The 18,264-nt window shown below is 43.7% G+C and overlaps 1 protein-coding gene across 5 annotated transcripts in view; it reads left to right on the top strand.

Annotated features, from left to right (window-relative positions):
• The window catches only part of MYO5B (myosin VB), a 146,163-nt gene that overhangs the window by 73,556 nt on the left and 54,343 nt on the right, over positions 1 to 18,264 (top strand). For all 5 annotated transcript variants that reach the window (XR_003529766.1, XM_027656049.1, XM_027656047.1 and 2 more), the window contains exons 13-17: positions 1,426 to 1,548; positions 2,791 to 2,874; positions 7,571 to 7,720; positions 8,319 to 8,416; positions 13,112 to 13,198. Coding sequence is in view for 4 of the 5 variants with exons in the window: in XM_027656049.1 (XP_027511850.1) it covers positions 1,426 to 1,548; positions 2,791 to 2,874; positions 7,571 to 7,720; positions 8,319 to 8,416; positions 13,112 to 13,198 (542 nt within the window). In the remaining variant the exon portion in view is untranslated. The remainder of the gene's footprint in view (positions 1 to 1,425; positions 1,549 to 2,790; positions 2,875 to 7,570; positions 7,721 to 8,318; positions 8,417 to 13,111; positions 13,199 to 18,264) is intronic.

Below are 18,264 nucleotides of genomic sequence, written 5' to 3'. Positions count from 1 at the left end.
ATCTATGTAAAGTCCTGATGGATGATCCAGAGCTCTGCCTGATGCTGCACAGTTGTTCTGTGGTTTCTAGGCTTTGGTCCCATCCAATTTTAAATATCGCCTAACACTTCTCTTCCAGCTCTTCTCTTTTTCTAACCTAAATTATCCAGTCAGTCATTTTCTGTTAAAACTTGTGTGTGTGTGTATGTGCCCTGCTGGCAGTGATCCATGGGATGAACCCATCAGCTGTGGCTCTTTAGCCCTCAAGAGCAACAATTTCACTCCTTGTTTCCTTTGATTTTCAAGAATTTTGCTTTGTGTCAAGCTCATTGGGCTAGAAAAGTGCAAAATAAAATATATGTACAGCTAGGTGCTTTCCTCGAACACCCTTATGTTTTTTTGTGAAGTTTTTGGGATTTTGGCTGGTTAGCAGAGAAGGACCTAAATATAACCTAGAAGAATGAGCCTGTATGGGAAGTGTCATGATGTATTTAATATTAGAAATCACAGCATATTTTTATATGCTGCTATACAGCTGTATGTGCTTAGAAAATAATAACACAAAACAAAATTTCCCTGATCTTGACACTATATTGTATTAACTTAATTTTACCACTGTTTAATGGGTAAAAACTGCAGATACTGGGGAGGATGGTAAGCTCAAGAATTCTTTAACTGTTAATTTGTGAAAAGTAGCCCATTTCCTTGCTGCACAGGTAGTGCTGTGAGGTGTTCTTTTAAGTCATTGAAGTTTTTTAGGATTTCTCCATTCTCTGCCCTATTCTACCAAAGCAATTTCTTGGGCAACACCTGATATCTTGCTGTACTGTGGCCAAATTTTTTCAAATTTTGCGTCCTGATTTCAGTCTAAATAGGAGGCAGAGGGAGGGTTTGGTGTCCAGGACATCCGTGGCACAGGAGATTTGGATGTGTGGGAAGGGGACATGGCAATCATTTGGCTGTGGCAGGACAGGCATGTGGGTCTGAAGTCCCAGCCCTGTGTGTAACTGGGGTTAAAACATCATGGGATTGGAATCCAAGTGATCATCCCAAAGAGGCAGAGATTTCTTAAGAATCACAATTTTAGTATTATTTAATTTTAGTATCTAAGAATTGTTATTGTACTGCTATTATTATTTTAAATGAGATGAACCAGAACTTCCTGCATGTTTTCTCAGGTGGCAGTTTCTGGAAGTATTCGTTCACCAAAAATAACACTAAAAAAATAATGCTGGTGCCTGAGTAACTAACGTAACTTAAGTGTAAAAATACTCCCTTAATCTTTTAGCGTTTTTTTTTCCTACAAGAGCAGTTCTGGCTGTTGGAAAAGAACCCGCATTTGGGTGTTTTTTCGCTGGCAGTGAAATTTTAGTGCGTTTGCCAGGAATACACAAGAAAATAGAGTAGCACACGCTCCTAGAACTGGTCCATCTTCCCACCTTGCAGGTTCCCAGGGGCACTGACCAGAACTGGGCACAGAAGCTGTACGACCGCCACGGCTCCAGCCAGCACTTCCAGAAGCCCCGCATGTCCAACACCTCCTTCATCATCCTGCACTTCGCTGATAAGGTACCCAGGGGCTGGAAACGGGAAGTGCACGGAAGGGAAAGAAACAGCCACGTGAGGGAAGATTAGTTCACAGCCCCAGCGAGCTGCTTTTCGGTGACAGGGGTGCCTGGGTGGCAGTCATCTCGGCTCGGTGCTCGAGTCTAGGTCAGCTCCCAGGACTTCAGACTCAGAACTGTTGCTCTAAGCTGTAAATTGTCGTGGTTTCTAGAGGAGAGTAAAATCCTCTTTTTCAAAGCTGCGGCAAAATGAATTTCTGTAAGGGCAGCTTGACACAAAATACATTGGAAGAGGGCAGGAGCTGCGAGTGTCAGTGAGGCACAGTGTGGGGAGGAGGTGAGAGGTGATCCTCGCTGATCCCACTTTTCTGAGGCAGAAGATGCCAACTGTGGGACTAAACTAAACTAAATCCCAGTGTCTGGAGCTGTAGGGACGTGTCCATGGGCTCCAACTTCACCAAAACCCTGATGTGACAGGTGTCACTCACAGCAAATGACAATCTCAAAAGCCTGCAGTTATCCCAAAGACCCATTTGTTGGGATAAAAAAAAAAAAGACCAGGGATGTGTCTGAGGAGCCAGACAACAAGCAGGTGCTTTGCTGCCGTACAGGTGCTTCTCCTAACCAGGTTTGCCCTGGATGTGAGAGGCACTTTTCATGACAAAGGTTGGTACTCACCTTTCCTTAGGCATTTGGTTTTGCACTTGTATCCCTCACAATCAATATCTCTCTGCAAGTTTCCCCCTTTTTTTTTTTTTTTGTGGTCAGTTATTTCAGCCAACTTCAAATGTAAAAAATGAAATTTTCTTCCGTCCTCTCTAAAATATACTTTAACGAATGTTTTTCTAAGTTCCTTTGCATCCCAACCCTCTGCAATTTCAAAAACTAAGAGACCTACAAGAGACATAGCCAAGACATCTTTTGGGGTTTATTGATTAGCTTACAAGAAGATGAGGAATGAACAAAAGAGCTTGTAGAGTTACTGATGAGCTTTGCATTTTTCCCCCTCTAGTTTCCATACAGAGCAATTTAATGACTAAGAAACAGTCTGCGTTTGCAGCAAGGGTTTTGCTTTTATTCAGGTTCACTTCTTCTGATTTAAAAGTGACCTTTAAATTCCAGTTCTTCTCCCCTTTCCCCCTCTCAGGTTTTTTGGGTGAACTCCTGATAGCAGGGGAGCTGTGGGAGCACCTTGTCCCTGTGTGGTTTGACTATACCCTCTGAGCTTCCTTTTGTCTCCTTCTAGGTGGAATACCAGAGTGAGGGATTTCTGGAGAAGAACAGGGACACCGTGTACGAGGAGCAGATCAGCATCCTGAAAGCCAGCAAGGTAAAAGCAGTAAATCATGGCAGTGGTCCTGGTTGGAGCTAAACTGTGTGTTCCTGTGCCATGCCACAGCATGTTGGGTGTGTGAACATGTAACAGCAGCAAAAGAGGCAAATACATGGGATGTGGAGGAGGGAGAAAGGGGGTAGAGGAGAGTGCTGGGGGCTATAGTCACACCCATGTGTGGGTATGTGTGGTTGTACGTGTTCTTTCACCCTGGTTTTGGTATCCTGTCATCACAAAAATCGTTTCCAAACCTGCTGATCCTCTTCTTATCTGGTCACCAAGAACCAAAATTAGGAACAGCTAGTTACTGGGCATTGTTTATCCCACTTAACTCCTGCTTGGAGCTCCCCACTCATCAGCTGGCACTGAAGGTGTTATCATAGAGTCACAGAATGGTTTTGATTAGAAGGGACCTTAGAGATCATCTTGTTCCAACCCCCTGCCATGGGCAAGTATACCTTCCACTGGACTAGGCTACTTGAAAGTAAGGTGATCCTGGGGTTAAAAGCCATGGTCAGCAGTGTAGTCTGTGTATTGTGGGTAGCATTGATGACCCTATCACCCTTCTATATGAAAATTGCTGTTTGTCTTAGCTGTAGTCCATCATACATGTCCCTGTGTCTTCTAATTACTTTAATAATTAGTATGCAAAAGATAGGGTTAATACACAATGCTGGAAATGTTACCCAAACTCTGAGTCATCCCAGCTGCTGTGGAGCTGTTTTACACCACTACCACTATACAGTTTTAACAAATCAACTCATATTTGTGATCACACTGCCACTCCCGTGTTACAAGATTTTGTGCCTTGTGCCTTTCTTCTCTTGAGTGTTGTACAAACAACTTGTCAACATCTCATTGCATCAGGTGCCAGCAGGGGTGTATTGACTGACTTTGAATACCAGGTCTCCTGCTAAAGAGCATTTTGGCTCTCAGTGCTAAAAATCTCTGGTATTTCTGTGGGCTGGGGATTTGGTGGGATGTTGGAAGCAGAAGAGCAGTAGCTGTGGGGCTCTGCAGTGAAAGGGCATTTGGCAATGGGCTTCAGGTTGGACACTTCACAGTTCTATGTATAAATTGAGCAGATTTTACACTGACTTCCAGTACCACACTCTTGTCTCCATGAGCACTTGGGGGGATTGGGTTAAAGGTGTCAATAGCACAGACATCTAAGGAATTTCAAATACTTGCTGTTTTAAAACCAGACCAAAAGTTCTTCCCTGCAGCCTTGAGTCTTTCATTGTCAATTAATGAGCTGAAACTTCATAGACAGCCTCATCCCGTCCAGGGGCAGCTTTTATTAAAGATTTAGAATGAAAACCCAGCCCTGCAAAGTCCAACACCTGCATCCTGCATCCAAAATAAAGGCTGCGTGACTTTGGGGCACTGCTGTCCCTCCAAACCTTGTGCATGGCTTAAGGAAGGAATGTTTTCTACAAAACATTTCAAAGCCTGCCACAGCACAGGTCAGTATGTTAAATTGGTTTTGGGTTTTTTTGCATTACAGATTCTGGACCCCACTGCATGTCGCAAGCAAACGTGTCACATATCCAGACCTCTCTTTGTGCCACCCTCCCTTGGGTTCACTGCTGGCTGTCACCTTCCAAAGGCACCCTAAAGAAGGAGTGGGGTGAGGGGAGATGGAGGAAATAGTGGTTTTAGGAGCATTTTAAGCAGGAGCTTGTTCCTGTCAAAGTTCTGAGATGAGGATGGGAAATTATTTGACTGTTGTCAGTGGCTTGCCCTGTGTCCCCACCAGGAATTCCTATGAAGATGACAGGATGAGCAAACTTCTCATCCGTGGGGGTAGTTGTGAGACTCATAACTGTGAAGCTGGACGTTAATAATGCCCAAATCAAGATCTCTGCGTGTTCAGGAAGCTTCTCAGGGCAGAATCAGGGCATGATTAGAGCTTATTAGAAATGCCAGGTAGCCTCCAGGAATAATTGATGCTGTATGATGAATTATTTAGCCAGTGCTGAACTTGCTGTTGAAATCAGTGCTGCAGAACTGGCAGTGACTGGTAGGGATTTCTGTTTGACTTGGTTGCAGAGGAGAGATGTAACCTATTGTTGTAGAGTGTTGGGGACCCTGGAACTCCCTCTGTGAAAATAAGAGATTTTTAAAACATGGTGAAATAGGTCTCTCTGTCCTATAGAGTTACTATAATATAATACCAGAGCAGGCTGGACTTTCATTTAATAGCTAAAAAAACCACCAAACCCTGCTCCTTGCAACTAGTTTGCTTGAACTAAAAAAACCCCAAACAAATCAAACCGTAAAAAGTGAATGTGAATGTCTTGGGACCCAAGATTTGAGTTTACCTGTCCTGCAAACTAGGGTAATGGTCCTTGGGGTCAGGTGTTAAGACCCTGTGGCTTCACAGTGGTGGCTTTGTAGGTGACACCAACATTGCATTTGTGATCATGGAATTACAGAATGGTTTGTGTTGGAAGGGGCCTTAAACACCATCTCGTTCCAAACCCGTGCCATGGGCAGGGACACCTTCCACTAGACCTGGTTGCTCCAAGCTCTGTCCAGCCTGGCCTTGGACACTCCCAGGGATGGGGCAGCCACAGCTTCTCTGATCCAGCACAAAACACTCTCAAATGCACTTGGCTCTGAGAACATTTGGGAGATAGTTTGAAGAATTTCTGCCTTTAAGCCATTTCTTTAGTGACATGGGGGCAGTGGCTGTTATCAGCCTGTGCTTATGCTGTGCTGTCCTGGGAAAAAGAGCAGCAGGAGCATCCTCACCTTCCTCCTGAAAAGCCTCTGAAAGCTGATGATCTGTTTTTGGTTTCCCTAACCTCTGTTTGCCAGCAGATTGTGTTATCCTTGTTTGTTTTTTTTTTGCTTTGGTTTTTTTTTTCCTCTTGACTGCCATGTGCCTTCCAGGGCTATAAACAAATAAAACCAATTTTCTTTTGCTGTAAAAAGCAACCTGGTCTCTCTGAACCAAAGAGAGTAGCAGTGGCAGTGCTGAGTCTGCTGCTTATATGTGCTAGTTTGACTAAAACTTAAATTTGTGCAGCAAAAGGCTGTGCAGTGAGGACTTTGTCCTGTCCTCAGGACCAGGCCTGCATACAGCATTCACTACTTTTGTGTTTGTATTCCCATCAAATCGATGTGGAGGGCAAGGAGGAACAGTCAATTTAACACAGCAAGGACCTAAACACCTCTCCATCAACAACCACATCGCTGATGAAGCACTCCCACCAAGGCAGAACTGCCTTCTGCTAATTAGAATGCAATTAATGCCATCAACAGGATAGTGAAAGAAGCTTTGTAAAGCAGCTAATTAGTTCTGTTAGTGCTGGTCAGCTAAAACAGTTGAGAGTTGATGTTCTTTGAATTAGGGAAACTGATTTGACTACTGATGGAGAGGAGAGCATACAGGCATGCTGCATAGGTACTGTACTCCAGTTCCTTTGTAATTACGACTAATGCACTGATGGTTTTGACTCTGCCAGTTGGGAATGAGGGATCTGTCCTTCTTGCTTATCCCCCAGCACCTGTGGAATAGATCCTGGGCTGCTAAGGATGATCCCAGCGTTGCATTGTGCGAGCTGAAAGTTCAGCTCTGAGATCCTTCTCCAGGAATAAGCAGTGCTGTTATTGATTAGCAAGTGGATGGCACTTCCAGCTATGTGTTCAGAGGTTATTTCAAAATCCAAAATTACAGACAGGGGTTTTTACCACATTGTGAAGTGTGAGATAGTGATGCAGAGCCCGTGTTGGATATCTTACAGTATCAAGCCTATACCATCCAGACATCCCAAGTTTGCAGGAGTCAAAGCATCCAAGGCAGTGACGTGTCATCCAAGTACAACAGGATATCTGTTTTTTGGGGATAGAGAGTCAGGCAAAAAAGGTGAGAACCTTTGTTCTGCTAGGAGTTGAGTGAGCCCCAGAGATCAAAATAAAAACTGTGAGTATGAAGCAGATCCTTAGCAGGCACTGTCCTGGAGCCCAAGATGTGAAAATTCAACAGCCCTGCTAACCACGCCAGATTTAAGGTGGCTTGCTTAATATTCAAGTTCCCCAGTCTAATGCAAATTTGAATATCCTGCTCCTTAAATAATAATAATTTTTTAAAAAAGACATTAAGTGCATTTGCCAGCTCACCTGTTCTCCTGTTTATGAAGTGGAAATGTTGCTGCTGGCTTGCCAGAAATTCCAGACTTTAGGGATCCGAGGAGCCAAATGTGGTGCATCCAGGGCTGTGGAATGGCAGTCCTTGCTTGTTCAGCTGATAGGCAGGTAATTAGTGAGGAAGTGCTGGTGTCTCTTTAATTGTTAGAGAAGCAAGAGTGCCTCTGAGGCCATGGTGGGACCTTCTCACATGGAGACCCCATTACTGGGGTGTGTGCTGTTTAGGCAGCATCCTCGATGAGGCCAGGGCTGGATGAGTATTCTGACACCAAGCCCACAAAACTCAGGGGGTTTTGTGTCTTGACAAGACTTCAGCCTCTTTTTTTTTGCACATTCAGGGTCTGATGAACTATGAGACAGAATGGCCAATGGTCCTGATGTGGGTTATGTAAACAATACTTCTTGCTTTCACTTTTCTTGCCCTTTTTCCCCTTCCAGGTTTAAGATGGGTAAAAAATGATGTGACCAATGTGACTTGGGTGGGTTCATTCCCCAATGAGCAGGTCCAGAGTTGCTCAAGTGTTGTTGTTTGTTTTAGTATCCAATGGTGGCAGACTTATTCCACGAAGAGAAGGGTGCTGTGCCTGTCACTCCCATGGGAAAGGGAACATCCAAAATCAGCGTCCGTTCTGCCAGGCCAGCCATCAAAGCTGCCAACAAGGAGCACAAGAAAACAGTGGGACACCAGGTAATGTATGATTTGAGTGAGTCAGTCAACAACAGGGGAATCCAGTTAAGATCTTGTTGCCTCAGTTTGAGTCAGAGATAAATGAAAAGCTGTTGGGGATGGCAAGGCACTTTCGCACGACCCATGTTTGGCTGTTGCATTTTGGGTGACTTCTAGCAGTGTCTCTGGAAGAGGAGGCTTGAGTAGTCGTGACTGGAAGTAGTTGAGAGGTTTAAGGAGGGTGGAACCACTCTGTGATTCACTGGAATGTGTCCCACTGTACTATGGAACTCATAAATTGAAACAATTTCAGAAAAAGAGCATTTTTCCCCTTGTGTGGACAGTCAGATGGTGCAACAAGGGCCCAGAGAGGTTGTGCTGTCTCCACCCTTGGAGATGTTTCAGAGACCCAACTGTGTAGAGTCCTGAGCAAACACTTGTTACTCATGAACCTTAAGCTGGAAGTCCTCAACCCACCAGTTGCTGAATGTGCTGGGCAAGGCGGGGAGGTTCATGCTGCGTCACATCCAGGGGCTGGTGCCTTGTGGCACCTGGCAGCTTGGGCTGCAGGGGTGCATCACCTTCCTCCCTCCTCAAAATGAGTGGCTTTTTCTTCCAGTTCCGCAATTCGCTGCATTTGCTGATGGAGACCCTGAATGCCACCACCCCACACTACGTGCGCTGCATCAAACCCAACGACGAGAAGCTGCCCTTTAAGTAAGTGGGCTTTCACATGAGAAAATATGTTCAGCTTTAGAGCAACAAAATGTGCTTTGGGACCTTCCCCTTGCTAGGGACATTGCCCCCTCCTTGTGACGTTGTTCCTGTAACTGGAAGGTTGCAGGAGTATTTTACTGGAGTCATTTTTTTGGGTTTTGTTATGTGTGTTTTGTGCCTGTGAAATGAAGACTAATTCAGGTTATAGTAATTCATAGATATACTCTGCTAATGATACTGAGCATCCTTACTTTGCAGTAATAGGGTCTTTGTACAATTTCTTCTTAGGCTTGCTTTGATTTAAATAGTTACGGTTCTAAGCAGTGAAAAGATGAAGAAATTAAAATGCAGAGAAAAGTAGTGGGCTTGCAAAATGAACAAAAATGTCTTGGTGCTTCCAAAATAAATGTGAAAACTTGTATCAACTTCAGGCAGGTTTCCAGGTGAGTGAGCAGCTGAAACAAAAAGCCAGTCTCGATCTTCCTCTGTAGTTAGGAGACGTATCGTGAGCAGCAAGCGCTGTGAGCAGGGAGCTTTTAGCCTTGCTTGACCTCTTGGTCGTGTCTTTGTACCCCGTTTTGTTCCCTTCAGCTCCAAAACCCTTGTCTGTTAGCATGTAGGAGCCTCATAGATCATGTTGTGATGTCCTTTAAGGGCATAAACTGCAGGTGGTGACCTTTAAGAAAGCAGCTTATGATTGTAACCCATCAGCAGGGAGGCATTTCCCTCCAGCTGATCCAACGCAGGCTGAGGGCTCCCAGTGAGCACAGTGCAACCTCAGGGTGCAGAGACAGCTCCAACAGTGTCCTGAAAAGAGGGTGAAGCACCTGTAAACAGGCTCACCTTTGGTCCCGATGTACTGGTGGAGATGTATCCACCAGGAAGACTCCTGGCTTGACTCTTCTTCCCCTGCAAACAGCAAAGTGAAGGGTATTAATGGTTAGAAGACGTTCAGACACAGGTTTATATTTAACTGATTCCTTAGATGATTAGTTATCAGCTCTGGAGAAGGCTGTGTTGGCTGCCTGTGCTGGGATGGCAGTTCCTGTACTCTGTTGTATCTGTTTCATGTACCATTTTGTAGGCACTGGAGATGCTTAGGGCCACACCTCAGTCTCCTGTTGCCTATTGCAGTGTTTTTCTATTTAAATGAAATTCAGGAGTAACACTTTATGATTGATTGTTTTCTTTAGCTAAAACACAGAAGCATTTTCTGAATTGCTGTAGTGAAAGTGTCAAGGATGTTCTGCGTGGTGAAATGTCTTCACCTTTCCAAATGGTGTTTCCAGTACTCCATGTCCATACTCGACTATACTTTCAGCCCATCCATCTTCACTTCTTTACCTTTTAACTTTTCAATTCAGTTTTTCATGTGATGCTCAGGATACAGTTAATATAATTTCACAAATGTGTAAGCTCCTGATGGAGAAGGTGCAGTAATTGTCTGAATTAACTCAGTTGTACTTCTAAGCTGTTATGTGTAGCAAATAATAAGAGGATAATTCTGCCAGTGTCCGCTGGCAGTTTAAGTGATGGCTTGGTCTGATGTGATGTTCCCCGTCTGGTGAACGTCAGAGTTGTCCAACCTCAGGGTTTTGGGAACAAAGGATAAACTAAAATAACACACAAGAATGGTTCTGGAGGAGGTTGCTTTGGGCTGGGGTGGTGAGGTTGCATCCCCTTCTACAAGTTCTGGTTCAGGTGTCTCCTACCCGGGGATTCTGCAAGAAATGATTTCCCTCCTCACCTGCCATGGATTGCTTAATTGGCATGTGATCTGAGAATCTTGGTCAATATTGGTCTTGCTGCCACCAGCTTGAAGAATTTGTATCCTGAGCTTGGCTTGAATAAAGTCACAGAATCATTAAGGTCGGAAAAGCCCCTCCCAGACCATCGAGTCCAACTCGTGCCCAATCTCACCTTGTCCCCCAGCCCAGACCACTGAGCGTCATGTCCAGTTGTTCCTTGGACACCTCCAGGGATGGGGACTCCACCACCTCCCTGGGCAGCTCCTTCCAAGGCCTGACCACCCTTTCCATGAAGAAATTCCTTCTGATGACCAACCTGAACCTCCCCTGGCACAGCTTGAGGCTGTTTCCTCTTGTCTTGTCCCTTGTTCCCTGGGAGCAGAGCCCAACTTCCCCCAGCTCCCCCCTCCTGTCAGGGAGTTGCAGAGCCAGAAAGTCCCCCCTGAGCCTCCTTTTCTCTAGGCTGAGCATCCCCCCAACTCCCTCAGCTGCTCCTCATCAGATTTACCCTCTAAAGTCTATTTGCTTATAAGTAAAACTTGAGTCTGGAGAATACTGGGATGGCTGTAAAGGACTCTGTGTTTCAGAGCCACATACTGGAAAATACACAGTGCTGGGAGGCATCTGTGAAGTGAAACGCCAGTGACACTGCTCCGGATTAGCACTGAAGTGATATCTTATAGCGTGCAGAACACTCAGCATTATGTTTGTTGTTCAATGAGAAAACAAGTCTTCTCTTCCTTAAACATAACATTTTTCAACTCACAGGAGCATTACATTTTTTTGCTAAAATGATGTGTTTGTCCTGGAGAAGAGAAAGGACCTGATAGCAGCCTTTCAATACTTACAGGGGCTACCAAGAGGACAAACCCATGCTCTTAACAGTGGTGTGCAGTGGGAGGACAGGAGCCAATGGCCCCAAATTGACATGAGAGGTTCAGAACGGAGATGGGAAAACATGTTTTTTTCTCCCTGAGGACAGTCTATCGATGGAACAGTCTGCCCAGAGGGATTGTGCAGCTTCCATCTTTGGAGGTTTTCAGCTTCTGACGGGATAAAGCCCTGAGCTATGGGTCTACCCCTCATAGCTGTCCCAGCTTTTAAACACAGGAGGTTGATTTCCTCAGGTCTCTTGCACTCTGCATTACTTCCATTCCTACTTTACAGCTTGGTGAAAACATAAGATCTATAATGAGGGTGAGGGATGTCAGGCTTCCATCCCGGAGGAAACACTGGCACCACTCAGTGATATTTGCTGCACCTGGCTGCAGGCTGTGTCTGAGGTTAATCCCTAATGGAGAAGACCGCAAAAGGCGGATGTGCAAGGGGAATGCCTGACTTCAGGTTGTTCCTTTGTCAATTTTCCTTTTAAATTCTGTTTCGGGCAGGGTTTGTGATCTTTTACTTGGGTTTCCAGGCCAAAAGCAACCTCCTGCCAGTTGCTTCTACCTGCCATGGCAAGGAAAATAAGTTTTTGGTAGTGTGTATGGTCCTGCTTTGAAGCTCTTTATTTCAGTGTTAGCCCATAGCTGGAGTTGTTGCAGATAGACAACTGCAGCCTCTCTGGTTACTGCATTTCACCCTCTCTGAGCAGGGCTTGTCTGCTTTGGAGAGAGTTTCCCTTGTGTACAACGTAGATTGCCCTGGGATCTTCCAGGTCTGAAGCTTCCCCGTCGATCTGCCAGTCCTGTTTATTATTTATTGTTATGGAAATTGTACCCTTGTGGTTTCTTCCTTGAAGTGAGTGACAGCCCAGACTTGATTTTTCACCCCACGCAGTGTTTGTGGCGTTGCAGTGAATAACTTGCTGGTAGTCTTGACAGGTCCAGGGAATTTAAAAAAGCACAGAGAAGAAGGGAAGTATTTTCCATTCTGCTTTTGTACTGCAGAGACCAGGCAGAATTATTCATGTAGTCTTGACTTGTGGGTGTAAATATTTTGGGCTTTCAGGGAGAGACAAGCAGATACCTGAGAAGCTTTCGCTTCTCACCCTTGCTCTGGAAACCTCACACAGCTGTGTACATCTGCATTGTATGAGTCTAAGCTTGATCCAAGGAACTCTTCCAGGATCTTCCAGAGCTAAAGAGCTGGGACCTCTTTGTGCATTCTGTGTTGGGGTGGAAGGAGGGAGCAGCAATGGAGGACACTGGTACCTGGACTCACTCTGTGCAAAGATAGACTGATCTGGGAGTGGGCTCATGCCAGGAACCAGAGAGAGCACAGCCCAGGTATTCAGCTGGAAGTTGTCATGAAGTTTTTTGGCACAAATTGCTGATGGAAATGAGATGCCAGTGGTAAGGGATGATGCCAGCTAAAAAGAGGAGGGCAGAAACCCCTTGCATTAGTCAGGAACCCCTCAATGTTAGTCAGGAGCATGAGCACCACTGTTCTTGGTAAACGTAGTCTGTAAATCCATGGGACCTGTTTTTGGTATGGAGTTGAATATATCAGACTTATTTTGCTGTTGAATTTGATTTCTGGACCTTATAACTGCAGAAGTAGTACTATCTGGTTCATCAGGCAGTTTGAGGTGGGGTAGCCTGTTCCCTTCTGTATTGTAATTGTATTGCTTTACAAAGCTGGGTAGATTATGGCTGTAGGGACTAATTAATTTCAGCAGACTGTCATCTTATCCCAAGAAAACCACTAGGAATTGACAGCAGGGTGGTAGCAAAGCCTGTTATGCTTGAAAAGTACAACAACTTGTGACATGGAGAGGAAATGTGTGACATCTGTGCAGTGTGTTCCCAAAGCAAGGCATGAGTTATACTAGGACTTGTGAAGGAATGGCTCTGGACTAAAAAGTACAGAAGATGGTTTTATTCAACTCCTACTCTAATGATGAGAGCCGAAGACAATTCCTGTCTCTGCAAGAGTCGCTATCAGGTGGGTTGCAAGTGTGGGTTCCTTTTCGCTGTGTTAATCTCTGTCCTAAATATAATTGCAGATTTGATCCAAAGAGGGCAGTGCAGCAGCTGAGAGCCTGTGGAGTGCTGGAGACCGTCCGGATCAGCGCAGCTGGATTCCCATCCAGGTACTGGGCTGGGAGTTTGCTGTGGTGTTGTGCTGATGGTGTGATTAACTCAGCAAGTTCCTTATCCCACATCCCTGGAATTGTTGAAGGCCAGCTTGGACAGGGCTTGGAGCAACCTGGGTTAGTGGAAGGTGTCTGCCCGTGGCAGGGGAGTGGAACAAAATGAGCTTTAAGGTCCCTTCCAACCCAAACCATTCTGTGATTACCTGAGGCAGAAGAGAGAGAGAAGGACACACTGGTGTTTTCAGGACAAACAGTGTTTATTTAGATTGGTTTGTATCCAGGGTAGATTTTCTTCTTTTTATATAAACTTTTTTTTTTACAGTTTGCCAAACTCCCATTAGGTCCTGGGTTCCTCAAATCTAAGAGATTCATTATCAGGCAAAGAGCTGCAAAGTGAGGCTGACAGAGGGTGTGTTGTGCTGTGCCCAGCGTTTCAGCTGGTGCTTTCAGTTTGGTCCTGAGATGTAATTTGATGTGGTGAAATACCTGAAAAAGTTGATGCCTGGCAGATAAAGGAATCCAGCTCTGATCCCAAATGGAGGCAGACATCAAGTAGCAGAACAACAGCTTTATATCCTCTGCACCCATCCTGCCTGGAAGCAAGCGTTGCCCTAGAGGACTTTTTCCCTGCTTGCCTGAAGCTCCTTCCACTGTACAATTTACTTTCCTTTGTGTGTTTTTTTTCTTCCTGGCATCAGACAGCTGTTGCAATCGTCATTTCAGAAAAAAAAAAATTGATTGTACTTGCAGAGAAAGAAAATAAGGGTTGTAAATTATTACTATAGACTTCCACACTGCAAATCCAAAGCATGTGAGGCTTCAAAATCTTGCATCATAAAAAGGAAGGGTTATGGGTGGTGTGCCACTAGCTGATTGTGTGATATAAAATTCAAAAGAGGTTTTTAAGACATAATAAATCAGGAAACAAAAACTATAAATAAGCCCTGAAGATGACAAGGGCACATAAGTCTAAAAATGCATCAACTGCGTTTTAGTGCCAAGCAGCTTTGTGTTCATGTCAGCAAAGCCATCAGCCTTTTTATATGGGACAAAGACGTTATAAATATGCTCAGTGAAGAGTTGGCTGAGCGTGGTGATGTGCACCATGAGAAACTCCCTGCCCTGGATTTTGGGGAGGACTGTTCTATTCTCATCTCCTGCAAAGCTGCAAAGACCTTCTGGCAACTGATGGCACTGTCTGCATGTTGAGATCAGGTGGCTCTGCTGCACTTCTCCTGTGTTGGCCAGTGACCTCCATGGACAGGCAAAAGCTGGTGATGGGCCTCTTCTTGACCAGCTGAGCCCAAATACTTAAGGAGGAAAAAAGAAGAAGAAATTTTTCATAGAAACCAATTCCTCTCTTTCCTCTGCCAATGTGGAAGGCTGGCAGAGGTATGTGGAGATTTAGGTCCTCGTTGTGGGGGTCTGACCCTGTTAGAAAACCCAGAATCACCTTTGGGTCTTATCTCAGAAGTCTTGAAGGTACTTGTGGAAGTAACTAATAAAAAGTTGCTCCTAAATTTCATGATCTCTAAGCCACAACGAGGAATTAAAAACCAGCCCACGGGTCATCTTTTATTATCATTTTTGTTGCAGGGGCAAATCTGTCTGTCCTCTTGCAGTAAAAGCCCTAAAGCAATGAAAAAGCTGGGGTTTTTACATGGAAGAGGCCATGGAAAGGCAGTTCTGTGCTAAGCAAGCAGTCACACTCTTCAGTGCAGGTTTGGGGAACTCTAACTTGAGGGTTGTTCATGAGTTTTGCTACTGGTCTTGTCACGGCTTCAGGGATACCCTGTTCCTCTCCATTCATGACTATACTACAGACTTTTATCCTTTTTCTACTCATCTAGCTGCAGTTTAGACCCTACAGCACTAAAATCAATGTATAGTTAGTAACTGTGGAGGGGGAAAGGAGGGGAGAAACCACTGCAGCACCTGGAGACCAGCCAGGATCTATTTACAGCAAATAATTGATTGTTGCAAAGACCCCTCCACCCTGAAAAACTCAAAAGTGATGCTCTCAGCTCTGCTTGCATGCTTTTGTTTATTAGATCTTTTCCCAGGACACTGAGAATACGTAACTCTTCAATCACTGCAACTTATCACCTCTTGTTCTTCGTGCAGGGGGGGTGAAAAAAAAGTGTAAATGCCTATTTCAGCCTTTTAGAGTATCCTTCTCCAGTGTTTGCAATGCTTCAAGGACAGATTTTTTTTTTGGTGTGTATTTTACTGTTTCTAGAAGATAATTGTATATAGGAACAGCTCTGTGCTAAATAAAATACTCACTTTGGGCTCTGGTAGCTCTTCACCCTCATTGGTCATAAAATTCCAGTCTTGAAAATGCAGACCCAGGAGCTGGACGACATCCTTGAAAGACTGTGAAAAATCTGTGTATTTGAATTGGCTTTATAAACCAGCTTGGGAAAAAGTGCTTCAACAGGATCCTATTTTGTGGGAAATAGTTGCTTCTGCATTTTTATGTGCCATCTGTAAGTGAACATTGATTATTCCTCTGTATTTCCTTATATTTTGAGATAAGTCGATTTATATTGGTTGATTAATGACAAAACCAAAAAAGAGAGTAATTGCTTTAAATTTAAATCCCATGTGAAGGCTCTAAATTTAAACCACTTTAAAATAATAAGAGAAAACTTGATCTTTGTGAGTTTTGTTTCACTTCGGTGTAAGCAATTTACCTTTAAAGCAATAGGGAATTTTCAAATTTGTTTATCTCAATCTAAGTTTTATTACAGAAGCTGTAGAAAATGTTTACTTTCATCCTGTAGTGCTTACATCTGAATATTTTCCATCATACTGTTACAAGAGTAGCTTTTGAGAGTGATGTGGCTTTGGGTCAGAGGTCTCTGGATAAAGCCACCTTCTGCTTTAATTTCACATCAGCTCCTTCGTGGGTTGAAGAATTCAATCTTTTGAGTCTTTAATAATTTTTTTTTTTTTTTACCTTTAGGAAAATAAATAGTTTTTAAATGTAAGTTGTAGTTCCTCAGCCCATGTGAGTCACTGGAAGATGAAGCCGTGTGCTCCCCACTTCGGTTGCACCTGGTTTTATTTTATCATTTCCATGGTGCACTGCACTCTGCCTCTCTCTCAAGTAAATTGAAAATGTATCATTTGGTTTGAAATGCTGCGCAGCAGTTAAGAAATTTATTTGTTAGCATGTACATAAATGGCTGTGATGAATGGGCTGTCTGAGGTGTGCAGATAGTAAATCTATCATCGGCTTCCCAGGGTAAAGCGTGGAAGATGTCTCTATGCTATACAACCATTCATCTTCTTTATAGAAACTGGCTGCATAAAGATGAGTCTGTAGAGAATTAATTGGTGTGGATCTCCATGAATCACAAAATACTCTCTGAAATAAGTTTTTAACTTGCGTTTTATCAAAACTCTACATTTTTCTTCTTGCTGGTTCTGGTGGTTTCCAGTCAGTGCTCCAACAGTGACAGTCTCCCACTGTGCCATCACTCTGAATAACCTCACCACTGCAGCCTCTCTGAAATACTGTTGTTGTAATTGTTATGTATTTATAGTTTAAATATTCTTGGCATTTGGCTGCTTCCCCTGGTCCCTGAATCTGGCTGTCAGATGCAGCATTTTTGTATCAATTCAGTGTGAAATCCCAGCTGCTAAACTCCATAAACATTAAACATTTATAATTGAAATCTATCATGGGCATCCTTGGATATAGAGGTTTTTTTTAATATAATGTGCCTTTAGCTGTCAGTCATTTCAAAGTAACAAAACCTGTAAGTGACTGTGGCTACCAGCAGTTCCATTTGCCCACTCCCAAAAAAAGGTGTAATGTGTAAATGGAGGGGTTTTTCCCCTCATTGTTCTTCTCTTTGAATATATTCCAGCTAATTTCAAGCCAGGCCAGCCTGCATGTTTGAGAGCTAATTGAAAGGCAAATCTGTTCTGCTGCAGTAAACAAGACAAGTGAAATTTTCTCCCTGAACCACAGTTTTAAAAATAATTTCATGTCAAATCTTGGCTGAGAGATTCAACCTGCATCCCCCTAAACAGGATTTGGATCCTATGGAAAGATCAGTGTAGTCCAGCTCCTCACTGTTTAAAATTTTGGCCCATTCAGTGGAAGGTACCACATGGTGCTGGCAGGATTTCTTACACAAAAGGGATTGCTCAGCACATGGGATGGTTTTTACATTAGGTTATTTTAGGCTACCAAAAGAAAACCATATTATGGTTAAGAGTTTGAAGCTTTGCTGACTTATTATACTCCTTTCAGCTCTTAATTCAGCACACAGCTGACATAACACTGCTGTAATCACCCTGAAACAATGGGTTGGAGATATTTTGGGCAGTTGCTGACTGCTTGGAGAGATGCTTTTCAGAGGCTTCCTTAGAATGTCACCCCTGGTTTCTTACACAAGCCCTACCTTTAATTTGAGGTTGTAATAAACCCAGCTTGGCTCTTCAGCAGAGGGGCTGTGCTTGGGTTCATAACCCCTTGATTTGGGGCAGGAGCAGCCCCTTTGTTCTGTACCTTGTAGTTTTCTATAAAACATCCAAATCCTGTTCTTTAAAATACAGAAAAAACAATAAATTTATTTAATAAAAATTAAAATAAATAAAACAAAAAATTAATAAAAATAAAATTAATTTCTGATGTGTAGTATGGCTTGTTCCTTCTTTATAATTCCTGTAAAATGACAAAGAAATTGCTGGGATGACCAAGCTTCCTGCTCCTGGCCAAGCCCTTGAGCATCCTCCTTGCTGCTGGAGCCCAGGGAGGACTTTTTTCCACAAGCATAAGTTATTTTCCTGCATCCTTCCATCCCTTTTATTGCCTTTTCCCCTTAGTGACCTGTGCTAACTTCAAAGCAAAACGTAGATGTTTGAGGTTTGGTTGTGCTTGATCTCAGTCCCAAAATTATTCTTTTTTACCTTGGGAAAGTTTGAGAAGCATCTGTCCAGTTCTTCACGTCTCCTTCTTCGTCCTTCTCAGTTGTGCAGGTATAAAAATCCTCCTAATTCCAGCTCTTTCTCTACACCACCTATCTGGGTCTTATAACTTGACAATT

Source organism: Corapipo altera, unplaced genomic scaffold (genome assembly GCF_003945725.1).
Source record: "Corapipo altera isolate COAL_440 unplaced genomic scaffold, ASM394572v1 61553, whole genome shotgun sequence".
NCBI classification, from domain to species: Eukaryota; Metazoa; Chordata; class Aves; order Passeriformes; family Pipridae; genus Corapipo; species Corapipo altera.
This window is presented reverse-complemented; position numbering and strand designations above follow the sequence as displayed.